This window comes from Charadrius vociferus, unplaced genomic scaffold (assembly GCF_000708025.1).
Source record: "Charadrius vociferus isolate BGI_N301 unplaced genomic scaffold, ASM70802v2 scaffold136, whole genome shotgun sequence".
Taxonomy (NCBI): domain Eukaryota; kingdom Metazoa; phylum Chordata; class Aves; order Charadriiformes; family Charadriidae; genus Charadrius; species Charadrius vociferus.
In genome coordinates, this window is record NW_009648960.1 from 428,658 (window position 1) to 447,316 (window position 18,659).

At 39.9% G+C, this 18,659-nt stretch overlaps 1 protein-coding gene across 1 annotated transcript in view; it reads left to right on the forward strand.

The window, feature by feature from the left end:
• The window catches only part of AGAP1 (ArfGAP with GTPase domain, ankyrin repeat and PH domain 1), a 264,182-nt gene that overhangs the window by 142,625 nt on the left and 102,898 nt on the right, over window positions 1–18,659 (forward strand). Inside the window, exon 11 of the mRNA XM_009887562.1 lies at window positions 13,574–13,735. Within this exon, the coding sequence (XP_009885864.1) occupies window positions 13,574–13,735 (162 nt within the window). The remainder of the gene's footprint in view (window positions 1–13,573; window positions 13,736–18,659) is intronic.

Sequence of the window (18,659 nt, forward strand, 5' to 3'; positions counted from 1 at the left end):
GGAGGTGTCCCTGCCCATGGCAGGGAGGTTGGAACTCTATGATCTTCAAGGTCCTTTCCAACCTAAACCATTCTATGATTCTATGAGATTATCTATTGTCCGCTAACTTGTATTCCTTGAAATGTCTGAACTTACTTTCATTCAAATATCAAAAAAACCCAAAAAGTCAATGCATTTTTTGTTGTCAAATAGTGCTATACATTTGAAGTCATCAGTGGTCTATTATTAAACACTGTTCAGAAGGTGCCCCTTAAATATGGATTTCAGTGCCAACTTTGCCAATAAATATATGTACTTGATGTCTGTTTGATTGCCTCTAACTGATACGTTATAGGTGTCCCTGGCCAGGGCAGGGGGATTGTAATTAATGATCTTCAAGGTCCTTTCCAACTCTGTGATTCTGTGTTTTAAATTCATTCTTTCATGAGTGCCCAACAGATAGTTTTCTCTGTCTCTTAGTGGAATTTCTTGTATTTTGGGCAGATGCCAGCACGTCATCTGGTCTGATAAGGAGCCAAAGGTAAAGCCTCTTGTCTGTCAACTGGTGGGTTGCAAAATACATGCCGTGAGGATGCTGTCTCAGAGATTGGTACCCGTCGGCGCAGGTGTCAGGGATAGTGTGTGGGCAGACTTGGGATAGCTTGGGTCAGGCTCAGGGAGCGGGAGCAGTCACCTCACAAGAGACCCTTTCAGGGATAGCTTTTATCTCCTAGCTCTCACTTGATTTCTGCAGAGGTGATCACTGGTGCCTTGTGTCTCTGCAAGGCAGTGCTTGCTGCTAGAAGACATAACACTTCGTCCATAAGAGAGCTCAAAACTTCATTCAACCTCTCTTCTAATCCCTGCTGCCGTCTGTGAGGCAATAGGGCAGCTTGAACTCTACCACCTTCTCATCACCTTCCCTGTAAAGACCTTCTTGGACCTAAGTGATCGCTTGCATCACACACGTTCAGTGTCTTTCTCCTGCATGCTTAAGCCAGGTAAAGATCTTTCCCAAGGTGTTTCCCATACCATTGCTATAAGAACAATTGAAGTACTTGGGCAAATTATGGAGATCTTGTCCTGAATTCAAGAGGAGTGTATTCAGTTATTGGGTAATATGATTTATAATAGCCAAGCAGTGAGTGAAAGTTTTGTCTGTTGGATCAAATTGACGTAGATATCACATGCAGAAGGAAAAGTTTAAAAATATGTCATTCCTAGCCCACTGAATTTAGTTGTGATTTGTGGCACTCCTCCTTGTCTGAACAAGATTGTTTTTCTGGTTTTAAAGACTGTTTGATAAACACACATATAATAACCATCTCTGTGACAGCTGTCCCAATCTGTAAATGTGTTTACACCCCAAACATCTGGAAGCAGATATCTCTGGGAAATAATCATTTTAACAACAAAAGCCAAGTTCCAGTCCTTCTTGAGTGTTTCCATTTCAGAGATGTGAAAAAAAATAAAGACCTGTATGAGAATTTATGAAAAATAAAAACCAAAAACAAAACCCAGGACGACTCTTTCCTGCTTCATTTACACATGGGCACAAGAGCTGGGAAAAAGACTTTTCACTTGATGTGTATAGTCACGGTAGGACGGTAACCAAACTGGAAGTGAAACAGCAGTGGGTAAAAAGAGTATTTTCTGTACTCTTGTCAGAAAACAGGCGGATAAGTAGAAGGTAAGACTACTTATGCTGTTGCAAAGCCAGACACCTTGCCTGGAAAAAGGTTGATTTTTCTCTCCCTAGAAGTTTTGCTATGACACTGTAAAAGTGAAAGCTGATTTCTGGGCTTTCTTGGGTTCTTGGAGGTGCAATTTGGGGTTTATCCCATAAGAACTGGGGTTCCATGTGGCTGCTTCTCCAAGGCAATGCAGAGGGGTAGGGGATGGTTTTGGTTTTGTTATATGAAGGCTTTAAATAACAGATCTTTAACTGTGGCATTATGAAGGGGGCTTGTACTTGTATGCTAACTTGGTAGGAACCTCTGAGTGGGGGGAAACAGAAGTTTGTTCCCTTTAATCTGAAGTTATGTTACTTTTGTGTTATCTTAAAGTTGTTGAATGATGCTAAGTAACTTAAATTTAAATTAAATTTACATGGCAGTGAACATCATTCTGTTGATGTGTCTCAATTGGAAGTACTTCAGAAAAGGGAAACTTGTGGACTTGCTCAGTTCCAACTTTATCTAATAGTTGGTAGCATATTGTGGCAATGTCATAAGGGCCAGCAGTCCTGTAAATCAGCCACTGACCAAGTCCCTGTGCCTTTTAGAAGCTGACTCAGTTCTTGCTGACTTTGGAGCAGGAGTGGGTTTGGGTTTCAATTACTCCTGAGTTGGGTTGGATTTGAGCTGGTGACCTGAAGGTGAACTTATTCCTGAAATCTCTCCCAGGAGTCATTTATTTCTTCTCCTCTACAAACAACCCAAAGCCTGAGCTGCAGCAAGAGCCACTGATGTAGAAAGTTCACATCTAAAAATAGCTTATGGTGTAGAGAGAAATTGTTTCCTGATTAACACTTCATTTAAGTAATTTGCTGCTATTAAATTTACTTACAATAGTGACTATACAGTATGTGAAGTATCCTAAAATGTGTTAGCTGCACAGGCATCGTTAAGTATGCTAAAGGTTGTTATCCACTAACTCTATGTGACACTTCAGACATGTTATAAGAACGACGTCTTCACATTTTCATAAATGTGAGTTTTCTATCTGTTATTGATTGTGATCATTTTTAAAATCAACACAGTGGTCATTAAGTAATTTTATTTTACACTGAAGTGCTTGGAATCAGGCTGAGTTGAAATGGACTGACTTCCAGATTTTTCTTTTAAAAACGTAGAGAATTGACGTTTCAATTAGACCGGTATACCTTCAAAGTGTTTCTGACATGGTGTCTTTAGATTCTAGTACCTGTCTAATAATTCTGTTCTCTAACCATTGCATTTTTTTTTTTTAACGTTTTAAGTCTAACTTACATCTACACCCTACCTGTCATGTTGGGTAGCCATTTTCTACAATATCTGAATTAATAGCTGCTGAGTCCGGTACTGAGAGCCAGTACCCTCTAAAGTGTGGCGTGCCATATGCAGGAAGGGAAGCATGATGGAAAACCGTGAGTGGGATCACTCCTCTGTTGTGATGCATTGTGAATTCAAGTCTCGATCCAAACTATACTGAATTCATCAGTGTTTTTGTAGATCATGTAGTAATCTTTTTTTTTAATTGGACTTTACTGTGAGGAATCAGATGTTATGATCAGGCTAACAATCAGAAAAAAAATCTATCAAGCCAAGAGCTTGTAGGCAGTTGCTCCAAAGCCTACAGATCTTGGGTGCCTTTGCAGATAAATCCAGAACTGAGTCCTAAATTCTTGAATCTGCTCTGAACTCCTTCCTTGTAGGTGACTGAGGTTGTGTACTGGAGCAGTGTGGGACTTGACAGTGCCATGTTTTATCTGGTGGAGTTCCCATTAGGCCTGAGGTTGGTAGGTGGTAGTTATTTGCTACTAGTTTTGTAGTCTAATGTGGTACATGAGGTGACTTGACTTAGCACGAAATGTTTTCCATGCTTCAACTTGAGTGTGAGTTTAACGGTTTTGCCACAGATCACAAATGCAAGCTTGTGACTTACTTTTGTCATTAATCACCCAAGTCAATTTTCCATTTGGTTGGGTTTGCTGTTAGTTCAGTGATACGCAGCTGTAGCGAACGAAAGTTGTCAGTTTACTTGTTCTGAAGGAAAAAAAGGCCAATTTTAAGTGCATTAGAGATTCCCCTTTCATCCCACTAGAGGGGGATCCCTCAAGGTAGTCTTCTCCAGCTCCTTTGGACCAGGGTTCACCCTTTCCAGAACTCCAGAGAAATAAACTTTCACTGTTAGTACCCTATATTCCTTAATTTTTGGGTAAAGGGGAGCAGGGCAAATATTAGTGCTACTGAAGTAAGTACTTGATAAAAACCTCGCATTTGTTAAATATTGAAGAAAAAAAAAAAAGGAGTTTGCTTAGATTTTCTCTTTATGGAAAGAAGGAAACAACGAGCTGTCTTACGATTCTTTCTTACAGTGGGCAAATGGTGCCCATCTCTAATGATGATGAGTTAGATAAAGGGTAGAAACATGTTGTGAAGCTTCGGGCGGGTGACTGTAAATGCCAGACAAGATGCAGTCATTGCTGCTCAGCCTGTGCCTGTTTCACTCTGGTTGATTTTCATGCCTGTGTTGCACCGCATCCTGAATAAAATCACAGATCTGTCTTGTCCACCCAATGCAATCTCGCTGAGTTTTGACGGTTACACGTTGTAATACTAACCGGTTGGATGTAAAGACCTTTGCAAAATTGCTCGTTCTTTTTCCCCCAGTGATTTTAAAATATTAAAGCCATCAGGAGGGTTGAAGCTGATTTACCAAAAGGGAAAAAAAATTCACAAATGTGTTTTGAGTATTGAACTGCCGTTGACATCTAAAGTCCCAACCATGCTGTTTTCCTCCACACTCCAGCAATCAGGACATCCAGCAAACCCATAAAAAACCAAACTAATAGCATGAATATTCAGTGACCTAGAATACTAATTATTGTCATGAATATTAATGTGATCGGACTTGCTTTTTCCTCTTCTCTTTCTCTGGCTCTTTTTCTTTTTTTTTTTTTTTTTTTTTTTTTTCCACTCAGCCGGCTCTAAAGATGGACCATAATGAGAGCATTTAAGAGAGAGAGCGCTCTCCGCCGTGACAGGGACCGGGGTAATAAGGAGAGCTTGATTAACGTGGTGCACTTGGGGGAGAGATGAGAAGATTCACGTGGGCCTGTTGTGGGGGAGGCAATGAGGCACCGGCGGCTGTGTTGCTGCTCCCTCAGATTAATGAGGCCTAAGAGTGCATTAGGAACAGTGACAAAGGTTTGATCTAATGGGCTCAGTCATTTTTCCTTTGAGTGACAGACGCACAGAAGTAATTGGCTGTGCAGAATGGCAGCTCATTGGCAGTACTTAAGGATACATTATCCCCGTTGTGTGGCCCGCAGAGGCTGTTTATCAAAACTGCTCACACTGCAGACATGCATTCACTTAGCTGCTGTTACAGTGGCAATAGCTATTAAAAAAAAAAAGTCATCTCACATTCGTATCTATTGTCTCTTTTTCAAAAATAAAGTTTCTTTGTTCCATTTTCTTAAGAATCTGGAGGATATTTGAATGCTGGCAGTTATCCTTCTCCGTCCCGAAGAGGCTCTGGTTGCAGCTCGCAGGGTTTGGGGAGGTTTGTAGGCTCATGGAATGCTCCCAAAGTTAGTTCGGTTAATCTTACTGGGTTTTGATCCAGCGCACAGGTAAGACACCACCACCCCCTCCACCCCCTTTCCAATTTCATTATTACTAACTTCCACAGACAGTCAAAGGGATTAGGAAGCATTTTATATCTTTTGCCTCAGGCCCCAACACATGCTTTACTTGACACACGAGTAGCATAGTACCACAGAATTAGTTGATTTTGTGCTGTTATTTTTTGCAAAGCTACATTCACAATTGTTAACAGAATTCACAGTCAAATAACAGCAACATAAAGTAGAGCATTTGCCAGTGTCCAGTGTAAAATGGTCACTTCTGGGTCTTAAGGATGCAGTCCCTTAACAAGCAGGTAACCCCAATGAGGACTTGGCCAGAAAGCAAAGGATACCTGATTTATTGCCATTATTTGTTAAAACCACTGGAAAAAATAGTAATATGCCTACTGGGAAAGGAAAGCACACTTTGATCCCAGCAGAATAAATAGTCTGGGATATTGAGCAGAAGCCCTTAGTGAAGATCTTGGGTTTAACTTTGTTTTAGAAGAGATGTCTCCTCTCATGACTGGATTTTCCTCCACACTTGCTGTGTTGGTTTGGCATGCTCTGAGAATAATAGCTTTTCTCGTTATACTCCCTGCACCATGTCCTTCACTGCCAGGATATTTCTTGGCATTGCCTTGTTTGTTCATTAGTATTGACCCTTCTTGGTCTGTATACTACTAATCAAGCCTGGTTCACAGGGGCTGCCCTGCCAGGCTGTGAGATGGAAGGTTAATAGCTGCTTATCTTCAGGAAATCTGTTCAGATAGTAAATGCGTCTGAAGAAAATCATAAAAATAAGTGAAACCCACAAGCAAGTTGTCTCCTACAGTATTGAAAGTGATTGTCAGTGTATTGAAAGAGAGTTTCAATACTGGAACCAGTGTTTTGAAAAGATACTGTTGTCTCACTCTTTCTTGTTCCATGTATGAGTAACCTCAAGTTACTTAGGTCCCTGATAAGCCCAAGGCAGAAATTATGTGCTGTTTGCACACTGCTGTCAGATCAAAACAGAATCCGTAGCAATACTTTAGTAGGTTTTCCCCCAGTATTAATAAAACCACTCAAGAACTTGGTTATGGAAGCTGGAGCTCTCCAGCCCAGGTCCTCCAGCTGATCTTCCTGAGAATGTGGCCGGACAGTGCCCTGACACCTAGGCAGTACCTTCCTTTCCCATGCGGACATTGCTCAGTTGGAGAGGCAAGGAGCTGTAAGTAGCAGTTTTCCCAAATTTCATTGCAGGACATGATCTCCAGAGGTGGCAAGGGAGGGAAGATGCATCTGTAAAAGATGGATGCTGGGATCTGAGGCAGCAAACCAATGGAACCCAGAAGAGCCATTCCCAAATTTTCCTCAGCTATAGCAGGAGTTGTCCCAACATTCATATCTGTAGGCAAAGCAGAAGGCAGAAAGTGGCACTGCTTGGATGGTCTGCTGCTTCTTAGGAAAGTTTTGTCCACTGGAAAGATTTCTGCACGACTCTGGGAATTAATTCATAAACGTAATGCAGAATGGAAGAACGGGGAAGGGAATGCTTTTCATCTTTTTGCAGCTAGGAAAGTGTCCTCTTTCACTTTCCTTTTGAACCCTAATGCCTGAAGAAACTTCAGGGAGCGGTGTTGGGTATGGGTTTTGAACGGGCGACCAATAGCCAATCTAATCTATTTGACAGTGCCTTTTCCTGAATTAGAGGGCATTTCAAGAATAGCAGTGTTCCTGCAACATAATTTGACCCAACATGATTTGAAACAATTAACCCTCTGATATCAAGAGTCAGGATTTCCTGACCCACAACTCTAATGCATTTTTCATTAGTTCTAACAGCTGGTGAGCGCAGCCCTCTGGCCTTAAGAGGTTTATTTCTTTTTTTGGAAGAGAAACTTGTCGTGAACATGAAGAGCATAACACAAATAAAACATGGCCACGGTGAAAGCATAGCAGTAGGCTGTAGTTCATCTGATTCGTTCTTTCTGTGCTTCTGTGCAGCCGCTCTCTGCGGGTGTCATACGCTGCTGCTTCATGGAAAAATATAGTTCTGCTTCACGACTCTTGCAATGTCTGCTTGTCTCATAAATCCGAGAGTATATTAGTTGCATTTCTGAATATAAAACTTCTTGTAACTAACTGATTTGTTTGGGAGAAATCACAAATGTCTCTGCAGCAGGAAACGGAGACCACCTCCATTTATTTATGTCACTTGTATCTCACCTTTTAGGGTATACTTGTGAATTATATTCATTCTGCATTTGTAATTAGTGGCTGGCATTGTTGATGAAGGCTTAGGTTAAAGTGATGTGTCTGCTAAAATAACCTGTGCTGCCCAGTGATGATTCACGATATTATTTTTGTTAAGTAAAAATACAGCAAAAGAGGAATTGCTAAATGCTGTCCACCCTGTTCTGTTACAAGAGTAACGTGACAAAAACCCCAAGTAGTTTTTTTTTTTTGTTGTTGTGCGGGTTACTGCATACAGGTAAGACAACGTCTATGTTGCACTTTATTTATTATATATTTTATTAAAACTTTTGTAATGCACAGATTCTTTATCTTTTGGGTTTTACTGACGATGCACACAGTGTCTTGTATGTTCCTGCGTTTGTATAAATCTTTGTTATTTTCATGTTTCTAAGTATCATAATCTGACATTGCATTTATTGTTTGTTGTTTTGTAAATCTGAAACAACGGTATGAAGAGCAAAGAGAGTCCCTCTGTGCATAGGAAATGGGGGTGCATTCTGCCCCCAGTGTGTGTTTTTCTGTCAGCCTCTTAATGCATACATACGTACACACAGGCATGTGCTCCTCTGCTTAATTCCTCTTCTGCTGAGTCTCTTGGCTTTACTTGCTCTTTGCTGTTGGTGGCTATTTACACTGAATAGATGGATATATAAATTGGACTTTGTGTGAGCACGCTCACTTCTCTCAAAGGCTCTTCTGCTGAGCATTGACCATACCTGGAAATTACCTTGAATCTTAATTTGGATGGGTTTTGCAGAGCTTAATTGTTTGAACGTTTTGTAAGTGCGATCATAACGGGGTATTTTATAATATCAGAAAAGATAGTTTTAATAAAGCTGTCTAGAGCTAGAAAGAGGAACTCTTCCTTTGATGCTCCTTTGGTAGATGAAAACATTTTTGTTCAATAGGAGACCAGCATCTTTTTTTTTGCTCATTTGAGACCAGTTCTGGCAACATACTGATATTCATTCAAATATAAATGCCATATTCACTTTGAAATGCAAATTGTTTAAAGAAAAATAGCATATGGTAGAGGTAAGTACCTTTTCAAATCAGCTCCCACACTTTAGGGATGTGAGTACAGCTAAAATTATTCTTTGGAAAGAATCTGGAGCCTTTGACACATTGAAGCTTGAACTAATCAAGGCTTCTCAGTAAGCATATACACATATCCATATCAAGGAAACAGTGCTGAGAATACATGGATTAGCATAGTAATTTAACTGCCCCCTGCTAATCAACTTAAGCAACCAGCTGATGCATATACGATGTATTTGAAGAGGCACTCTTTTACAGCTCCAGAGTGGGACAGGTAGCTTACCATGAATTTCATGTTAATGTCAAGATGTATATCTGTCTGTCTACATATAGCTATATACACATATGTATGTGTAGACATGTATAGATGGGGTAGACAACAGATGCAGAATGCATCAAGGCATTGCTTGTAAGAGCTTGACATACAGGCTTTATGTGCCTAATCCAATATCCAGGGCTTACTTTTCAATGAGTATTGCTGGCCGCCTCTTTTTAACTGTCTCTTGCTTGTCTGCTAAAAGCTGAGATGATTTCTGCTGTTGAGGCTTTATCCTTGAGCAAAAATAAAGGACAGTTGCTTTGTGGAGGTCTGGATTGGGGTTTGCCTGTTACAGATGGGGAAAAAAACGTAGGACTGTTTTGTAGAAGCCTTGCGCAGCATACAAAGTGTGCTGAGAACAGCGGCTGACTTCCAGTAGTCCTTGTTTTGCTGTGACAGCATTAGTGCCCACTGGGGTGGTGGAATACATGTCCTGGGCATGCTGCGATTAGACTGAGAAGTGGAAAAATTAGCAATGGGTTGGGAAATAATGATTTTTAAATAAGGTTGTAAGTAACAAGTTTGTGCTAGAGCAGAACACGTTCAGGAGGGGGAGAGGAAAGGGCACGCTCTGTTTTCTGTAGTCCAGCCCTTCTGATATTTGCCCCCGGATTCTGGTTTGCATGCTCTTATATATCATGAAAATCTTACAGCACATGAACAAAGTGGAGTTTAACCTCGAATAAATGTTATCACAAGCGTTACAGGTAGCAGAGTTATCAGACAATGGCAATAGAAAAGACAGAGCTGAGCTGGGTTGCATCATTCATCAGTAAAGTGTTACATGATGGGACTTGGCACCTGTTTGTTGCTAGCAGCCCGTGCCTTTCAGAAATATGAAGTGAAAGAAAAATTCCTATTTGATTTGCAGAATTAGTCACTTCCTCAACAGGTTAATGTCATAATGTGAGGTGTAGAGTTCCAGAAAAAGGTGAAAGTAGAGCTTTTGGTTCTGACATGATGATGTAGAACTCTTGATATTGTGCTGGGTATCCTATTAGATTTTTGATTTTGCGTCATGGTTAGAAAGTGACTGGATGCTTTTGTTCAAAAATTTGTGAACTAGGCAGAAGATGTCAACATACAAATCTTGCTGTTCTCTGCAACTCAGCCACCCGGCACAGAGTAATGGGGTTGTGTCATTCAGGCAAAGATGTCCAGTAATTGTTTTCGTTTTCCCATGATACCTAGGAAACGCTCCATCTCAGCTTTCTCATACCAGTTTTCTCCTTCATGATCTTTGTTACGAAGATGCTCTTGCAGGAATTCCTCACATGTAGCTTCCCATTTTGGTAGGCGCAGTGTGAAAGATGGCTACAGGCTAGAAGTGCGCTTTTGTGGTGTTGCTCTTAAGTCTGGCAGTGTTAAAAGCTTGTGAAAAGATAAGTTGTTTCCAAAGACATGTACCGCTAATAATCTTAGGATGCCCAAAAAGATGTTACAGCACAAACAAAGCAAAACAAAGACTTTGGATTAATCTGCTATGTAATTGTCACCTGTAAGTTTGATTTGGTAAACTCATTTGCAAAGTTGAAGGCTAATAAAAAAATCAGAAACAAGACCAGAAAAAAGTTGGTAACTTTTCTGTAAGTTCTTTTAAAAACAATACAGTTTTAAAGGACTTGTAGGTATCTCTTATCCTGTGACTGCAACTCATGTTGCAGTCAAAGGAACCACAGCCATTCTGCTGCTTAAGATGTGTTAAAGTGCAAATTGTTGAAAATATTTTGAATCACATGGGAATGCAGAGTAGCTTCTGGGCTCAGAAAGGTTGTCTTGTTTTACTTTGGGATGAAAGAAAAAAGAAGCCTGTTTAGTAATTCAGAAATTGAATGTTGGTGGAAAGAGACCTCTGGAGGTCATCTGTGCTATCTTCCTGCTCGAAGAAGCAGGGCTGTCACCAGTGTTGGGTAAGTTCAGCTGTGTCTTTGTGTAGTTGAGCTTGGGAAATCTGAGAGGACGGAGATCCCCCAGCTTCTTCTGGTAGTCTGCTTCAGTGCTGCATCTGAACTTTTAAAGCTGTAGTGTTGCTGCTGTTTTGCATCATCTACAACTAAAAAGCTTTTGGCTCCCTCATCTTTGTAAGTGACCTTATGTTAGCTGTAGACAGCTATTAGATTAGCCGTTGTCCTCCGGTTCACCATACTAAACCAGCCCAGCTCCCTCAGCACTCGTGGCCCATGTGTATTAGACCTTAGACTGTCCTTTGCTGACTCTTTTCCCATTTCCCAACAGTCCTGTTGAAGTGGGGGACCCAGAACTAAATACAGTGTTTCAGATGTCCGTCATGGTGTGCCCAGCTTGTGGTTTGTGTTGAGCACAGCTTTAACACATATTCTGGCATCCATTGTTGACCCTTGAGTTCTTCACAGCAGTGCTGCTATTTAACCAACTGGTCCCCAGCCTCTGTACTACGCCAGATTGTTCTGCCCCAGGAGCAGACATTAAGACTTCTTCTTGTTGAACCGTATGGTGTTTATATTGGCCTAAATCTCAAGTTTCTAGAGTCAATTTGATCTCAAGCTCTGTCATTCATGTCAGCCACTCTCTTCAATTTGGTATTTCATCAAAATAATTTGTTAATGTTCATAGTTCTTCTGGATTGTGAAAACCAGAGGAACCCCTGTTGGTTATTTTAAAGTGAGCATCAGCAGCATCACAGAAATTCATTTGGTAGAAGGTATTTCTTTAAGAGACCTCAAAATATGTACTGACAGCTAGTGTTTCTATTTTCTATTGTGACTTTAAGGTACTGAGCTATAATTTGATCCCTTGCTTTGTACCTTCATTTCTGTAGGCCTGATTTCTTTGCTGAATGTTTCTTTGGGAGGTGTCTTCAGAAGTTGCTGAAACACCAGCATTAACAAATTGCTCTCAGCTGATGGGGTCAAGCACACAGTGTCCTGAGAGGACCAGTTAGTCAAGGCATAAATTTTTTCAACAGTTTGGTAGATTATGCTCTGTATATGGAATCCTTTTGGACAAAAGGGATGCCCAGGGAAGGTGATTAGAGAGGAATTATGTGCCAGTAGCTAAGGCACTGCCTTGAGTGGTCCCAACATGGTTCCAAAATCCACCTTAGGCTTTGTATAATTGAACAAATTAGTTTTTCTGTATGTGTTTCATGTCTACAAAGTAGAGATTGACAAACAGAAGTTCTTGAGACTCAGATGGACAGATACTGTAGTGATGGATCTGTGTTAAGGACTAAAGATGAGATTTAGTCTTGGGAAAGGGGAGGAGAGAAAGGGACAATTATGCCAGCTCTAATAAACACAAAGTAGTTCACTGAGCTCTGCTGTCTTCCCAAAGGCTGTTCTGGGAAAAGACATAATGATAGAACTGGGAGTCAGGAGATCTGGGTTTTATTTTCAAGTCTGCCACAATCTTCCTTTGTGGCCCTGGGTCATTTAACCTCTGAAAAATGGGGGAAATGATAGCAGATAATTAACAACCTCACAGGAGCATTGAAAATTAATTCATTAATTTTTCTGAACTCATCAGTAGAAGGTGCAATGGAAATGCAAAGTGTTAGGGTATTTTATAAAATTGTGTTTGTTTCTTTCCCTTTACATGTATTTTTAAAGAGTATTCTTAAATCTATAGACCTGTGGGGTATCTTTTGAGAGCTTGCTGTGAGGAATGAAACTGGCATTGTAAAATATTTGTATCTTTATAATATGCAAGTCCTGTGCTATGAATGGAGTAAAATGTGCTCGCAAACCAAAACTGTGGAGCACCCTTTGGCCCATATCAAGTTGTGAGTAAGACCATCAGAAACCTGAGTTTCTGGAAAGGTGTTAATTGTTCTGACTCTAAAAATTATTCAACCAGATCAAGCTTCTCCTGGTTTATGGTGAGAAACCTGTCCCTATTGCACACGCCTCCCAGAATTTTATTGTCCTAGACCTCAGTGATCATGAAACTGTTAAAATTATTTCTAGTGTTTACTGGGTAAAGGCTATTCTTTGTATCTCACCTTTTGTGTTGTAGGGCTTCAGTTAGAATTGTGAAGGGTGTGTTGGTGTAGGACTGAGGAATGATATTTGCAGTCAATGGAACAAGCCTCTAGTGTGTGCTTTATGTCATGATATAGGTTTAAGATTAAAAATCAGAGTAAGTTTCTTGCTTGGTCTCACAATGCCAGTAGTTATTTGCCTCCCCATCGCTGTGTACTTGGCTTCACTTGGGGGACGTACTTATGTACCTATTATTTAGAGGTAGATCATTTAAAACTCTGAGTTGGCGTAGTTGTCTCATCTCAGTTGCTTGTGTGAACAGTGATTTTCATGAATGAGTTTGTGCACAGTCTGTCTTTCGTGCTCTACCTGTAACAAGTAGAGAACCTATACAAAATGTGACTGGTTAGCAGGGTTGAGGAAGATGGTGTTTTCCAGAACATGAATGAACAGAATGAGCTATCATCTTGAAAATTTAGGCTCTTTTGTCAGAAGTTCCTAGCTGGATTTGAGTGGGCTACTGAAATCTTTGGTGCCGCAAACTGGTCACAGGACTGTTGTCTTCAGAGTTTCAGGAGGGCTGCAGTGGTTTTTGTGTTGGTTAAGTAATCTTGTTTTCTGCTCTGTAAAGAAGCACCCATCCATCTTCATGCAAATCAATTTTGTCTTCTCTATTGACACAATTTGTTTTCCATTTATATCTAGGGAACGTGACTACTAGCACATCTGTGTCTCAGATGGCAAGTGGGATCAGTCTAGTCTCCTTCAACAGTCGTCCGGATGGTATGCATCAGCGCTCTTACTCGGTCTCCAGTGCAGATCAGTGGAGTGAGGCAACAGTCATTGCAAACTCTGGCATTAGCAGTGGTAAGAAACTTGGAGCTGGGAGGGGTTATCTGCTTTGGGGTGAAGGGGGAGTTTGGTGGTTTGCTTTTTTAAAAAGAGAAGAAAAAAGAAAAAAAAAGAGAGACCTGATGTTCACCCAGATACTCTGTGGGAAGCCAAACTTCCAGCATCTGAGAGAAAAAGGAGAAATTAGATAAAAGAGAACAGATTGATACAATCCTTTTTCAGAAGGAAAAGCTAATGTAATTGTAATACTGCTTAAGTTTAATTTCAGGTACATAATGTAGGTTGTTCACTTGATATTCTTATTTCCTTACTCTGTGTGGTAGGTATTAGCAGTAAATTATCCTTCACATCTTTTCATCAGCATGTCCTTTCTTGGCTGTGCTCTTGCTGTAATGTATGCACACTACTGGCATAGTCGTCGTGTTTTCTCTGTGGAGCGTTTAACAGTATTAAAAGGAGCAAACACTATTCCAGATGGTGTTCTGCAATGATCAGATTGTAACAGTGAGACAGGGTTGGTTGTTTTTAAAAGGTATGCATGGTATTTGGTAACAAAATGGTGTATCTCGCCTCAAGAGTGTGCCTGGGAAGGAAGAGATGTAATGCTGTTCACCTATAGGTGACCTGCTATAGGTGACCTACACAAATGAGAGCATCCTTGGAGCAGCAGTAGTGGGTGGGCTGGGACTCAGGTGTTTCTGTTGTGGTTCATACTAGTGAGGCACGCATGTCCAGGAGGAACCATAGAAAGTTCATGAAACAGAGGGGAAAAGGAGATGAGTGTGTGAAAGAGAAGAATGAACTGAGAAGAAATTGAGAATGTGGGTAATGGGGAGAAATGTGAATAGGACAGGAGAAGAGGGGAGGAAAGCTGTTTCTGGTGGCTATCCCTAAGATAGTATGAGTATGAAAACTATTTCACATGTTCCAAATATACGTGTGTGTGCGTATACGTAGGTATCTGTATAAGGTTTGGATTGAGTATAGCCCTGATACTGTCTCTGCCCATATATACGTACGTGTGTGTGTGTATACGTAGGTATCTGTATAAGTTTTGAATTGAGTATAGCCCTGATACTGTCTCTGGGTTTTTAAGCAACTTTGCTTAAAAGTAGCTACTTTGTAGTACTCTTTGCTAAGACAGCTTTTCAGTGCTACTTTATGAGAACAGAGAGTTTTAAATCTTGGTCTGCTTAGCTCTGAGTGGCATTAGCTCTCAAGTTCATAGTTCCTGGAGCACAGACATTTCTGGAGCTCCAAACTTGTGGGCAGCATCTTCAGGAGTGTGATATTTGCATCAAAATGGTATAGATTTCGACCAAGAACTTTCTAAAGCAAGCCTCCTCTATTTCAGCTTGGTGATAGCCAGAGATACTGCTAAGCAGCATGATAAATGCTTCAGCACTGTTCTGTTCTGGCTCCACCCAACTCACCCTTTCCTTTAGAAACCGGGTAGTCTGTTAGGGCAAGCAGTATTGCCAAACACGAATTCCTTTAGACTTAACTGGTTTCACAGTTAAGGCGATATATTGCTCTCTCTTTTTCCTGAGCTGCTTCATCATTTTAATCCAGCCCAATTCTACTTTAATTTTAGAAATTTATATCAAACTTTTGGCTTTTTGCGCCCTTTTTTTATACTCTAGCTCTTCAAAGAGAAGTTGAAGCATATTGTTTGCACTAGAAGGAAGGAAAGTAAAAACCAAGATGTAGTCCCTTGGTCCTGTCCTTGACACCTGACATATCTACAGATGGGTGAGCAGAAGCCGTCCCCGTGCTCCTTAGTACCAGATGTGACAACTGAGGCTGCAGTAGAGGAAAATCTTCAAAATGCAGAATTCAAGAATTCCTATAAGTGACAAGTAATTAATATGTGGAAAAGTAGAAATATAACCTAAATTCCTGCCTCTTCCCTTTTCTTTTGCAATGCTGTTTCTGTTTTTGAGATACTTGCTGGACTTGTCTTTTGCTCCTCATGCTGCGCTTTGGCTAGTTTCAAATTCCTGGTGAAGGGAACCTTTTCTCCTACACGAGCTCTGTACTCCAAGTATGTGCAGTACCTTTTTCTGACTTGACGTTCATATGTGATTACTTCTGGATCAAAAGAGATGACAGCTAGAATTATCTATGAAGTATGTATTAAAAAAATGCAGATGACTGGTGGGTACTTCTGAATAAGTCTGACTTGAATAACTTCTTGCAGAGGTTCTAGTTTAACAAAAAAAAAAAAGAGTTGCGGTTTTTCTAAATATATGGGGAAAATTGGACTAACTGTGAGTTTTAGGCGACCAAGGGTCAGCAGAAACAGAAGTATTGCGATAAAACTGCTACAAAGCCTCAAGAATAATTCATTGCTATCAGTGTATCATCTTTCGATAAGCTCATAGATGTGTCCTTTATGCTGGCAAGTTGACGCATGAAAAACTCTCTTTAATTTCAGGGGTTTTTTCCTCTATTAAAAGATTTTTGAATTTTAGTCATAAAAAGATAATACTGTGAAAGCAGCAGGTATGGCGAGAAGCTAAGCATCTTTTGGAATTCAAATGCCAATGTACTGGAGAATATGCCTGCTTATTGTCACATGGTTTTATTGTAGACAAAATAACATATTGGGATTCAATTTTTCTCTGCACCTTTTTTTCACATTAAATTAATACTTTGTGTGGCTCTGGAGAACTTTTCAAAGTCTTCTGAACCAGACCTTTGGTTTCCTGGGGCTTCTGTCTTTCAAGCAGCTGTGAACATCTCCTAATTAGATAAATTACTTTGTAGTGGGCAGAGCCACAAAACAGGAGGTGCTGGTTAAATTAAAGGGGAAAAATAGAAAAATCCATTCTCTGAAATGGAATGCCCCACTGCTTTATGACTATTACTGTTGTAAGGTTTTACATTTAAGTACCTGAGGTTTAAAATTAAATGTCTAATATAATTTGGCACTGGTAACATGAAGCCCGTGTCTGCCCTCAGAGAAAATCTAGACAGCTTAGTTCAGTGTTTCAAATTGCTGTCTGCTTGATAGTGAGCAGATCATGCAACTGGCTCACTATTTAGCTAAATACCACCTGCTGTTCAGCATAATTTTAAATGCAATAACATATTTGCCTTAAAAACTCAGAAATTTAAAAAGACTGTTCTAGCAGCACATGAAAAATTAATTCTTTTTACATTTTTTTTTTTCTTAGTCTTGTAAGTACTTGACAGAAGTAATTTTTGCAGCAAGAGAGAATAAAAACTGGGGGCAGTAAATCCCTGTCCGGGAACCTCTTGTGTAGATTCTTTATGGACCCAGAATTGATCTACATGTCAGATCCTGATGTAGTTTAAACTGTTTATCACCCTAATGGTGGTAGAGAAACCGTGAACACCAACTTATAATCCTCCATGAAAGAAATTGGTGTTTGCAGTCAATGAAGGAGCAGCTTAGCTTTATTGATAGATTTAGAACAATTACTGCTGCTGCAACTATTGGCCAAGAGATTTTCCTGGATCACATTGGAAATCTGCAATTTTTTTGCTTTGATAAATCTTTTCCTTGATGGATCATGATTTTTTCCACCCAGAATTATCTATAGTTGCTCAGTGCTGGGGAATAAGAGGGTTGTCTGGTCTCAGGGGAGCCATTTGTAACCTGTTGAGGTGTTCGTTTGGTTCAAAAATGTGAATGTGCATGGTTCCTCTTCTGCAAATTTGCCCTTTATTTTATTCCATATGTTCTTTTTCTTGTGCAAATTTTCTTAGCCAGGAAAAGCAGGACTGTTTTGAGGAATTGAGGAAAAGCTGGCCAGGAGTACTGTTGTGAGGTGTCTAAAACTTGAGTACAAAATGCAGATTTTTCCGATGGAAAACAGATTATTATTAACTAGTGGTGGTGTTGCCATTAATAAGAGATGGTGCTGTTTGTTCTACAATCTTCACCATTTGTACATCTCTAAACAACTTGAGAAACATACCCTCAAACTTCGCATCAGAGCATTTTTTTAATGGAAGAAACCACAGCCAGATGTTTCAGATTGCAAAAATTAGGTTCACGAGACTTAGCTTACAGAAGACTGAGGATGTTATTTCCTACCTGGAGATGAAGAAGTATCTTGTTCCTTCTCTTTTTAAATGTCAGGTTTTATAGTTTGGCTTCTAAGGCTGTGTCCCGAGAATATCAGAGCGAAGAATTTCTTTCTTAAAGTTATAAAATCAAGCTCCTCTGAAACAGTGCTGCAAACAGTAGTTTGCATGGGACGGGGATTTCTTTCCTCTGGACCTGTAAATTGTCATTTGAATTCTAGCATGATGTAAAATTCTGCAGTAAATCAAATATCTGTTTAAATATCATCCACTTAGGCTTTATCACTGTACAATTGCTTATACGGACCATTTGATCTTGACTGTAATTTATGTAAGTTGTAATACCTGGTGTCTTCTGAGTTTCTAACAGTTTGGTGTTAGGGTTTATTAATGTGAAATTGAATTCTTAGTGTGCCATGGGGTATGAGAGGTCATTGGAGTGTTTACAGTAATGCAGACCTTACAACTTGCCTTACTTTTCTGATCGTAAGCACTTGGAATGATTAAATGATGGAATCTTGTGCTGTACATTGAAAAAAGAAAATGGTTCAGCTTGCTTCTGACAGTCATAACACTTCCATTTCAAAAGTGAACCAAAAAACATCATTTAGAGTTGTTCAAATTCAATAGGCAAGTTCTTGACTAGGATAAATTATATCATTTCAAATAGATTTACAGAATTTCAGAATTACTTGTGCTAAGTGTATATAGATGGTTTAGGTTGGAAGAGCTCTTTCCTCCTTTTTAAATAAGGAAATAATTACTGAAAGCCAAATTTAAAGTAATTTTCTTCTTTTGTTCTAGCTGCTCTAGAGCTACTCAGGGGTTTCCTGCAGTTAATAATATTTAATACTGTAAAATTTGCCATGTATAAGACAGTATA